This window comes from Merops nubicus, unplaced genomic scaffold (genome assembly GCF_000691845.1).
Source record: "Merops nubicus isolate BGI_N331 unplaced genomic scaffold, ASM69184v1 scaffold46675, whole genome shotgun sequence".
Classification (NCBI taxonomy): domain Eukaryota; kingdom Metazoa; phylum Chordata; class Aves; order Coraciiformes; family Meropidae; genus Merops; species Merops nubicus.
Window position 1 is genome coordinate 17,550 of NW_008611191.1, and position 263 is coordinate 17,812.

Here is a 263-nt window from a genome sequence, read left to right on the forward strand (position 1 = left end):
CTCCCTCCTCCCCCCCCCCCAAACCTTTGAAGTCGGGCAGGTGCGCGAAGGAGTTGCCCAGGCAGATGACTGCATCAAACCCGTCGCCTGGCTTCTCCAGGTCCTTCTCGAGCGTGAGCCAGTTGGCCTCCTCGATGACTGCAGCACAGGGAAGCAGATGAGGGCTGAGCCAGCCCCCCCACCCAACAGCCTCCCTTGCACAGCAGACCCCCGTCCCAGCATCACCCAGCCCTCCCTTGCCCAACCCCCTCCCGAGGGCTGGC

At 66.2% G+C, this 263-nt stretch overlaps 1 protein-coding gene across 1 annotated transcript in view; it reads right to left on the bottom strand.

Moving 5' to 3' along the window:
* GNMT (glycine N-methyltransferase) overlaps nt 1–138 on the bottom strand; it is a gene marked incomplete at its 5' end in the record, with an annotated part of 1,518 nt that extends 1,380 nt beyond the window's left edge. Inside the window, one exon of the mRNA XM_008941132.1 lies at nt 25–138. Within this exon, the coding sequence (XP_008939380.1) occupies nt 25–138 (114 nt within the window). The remainder of the gene's footprint in view (nt 1–24) is intronic.
* Between the last annotated feature and the right edge of the window lie 125 nt (nt 139–263).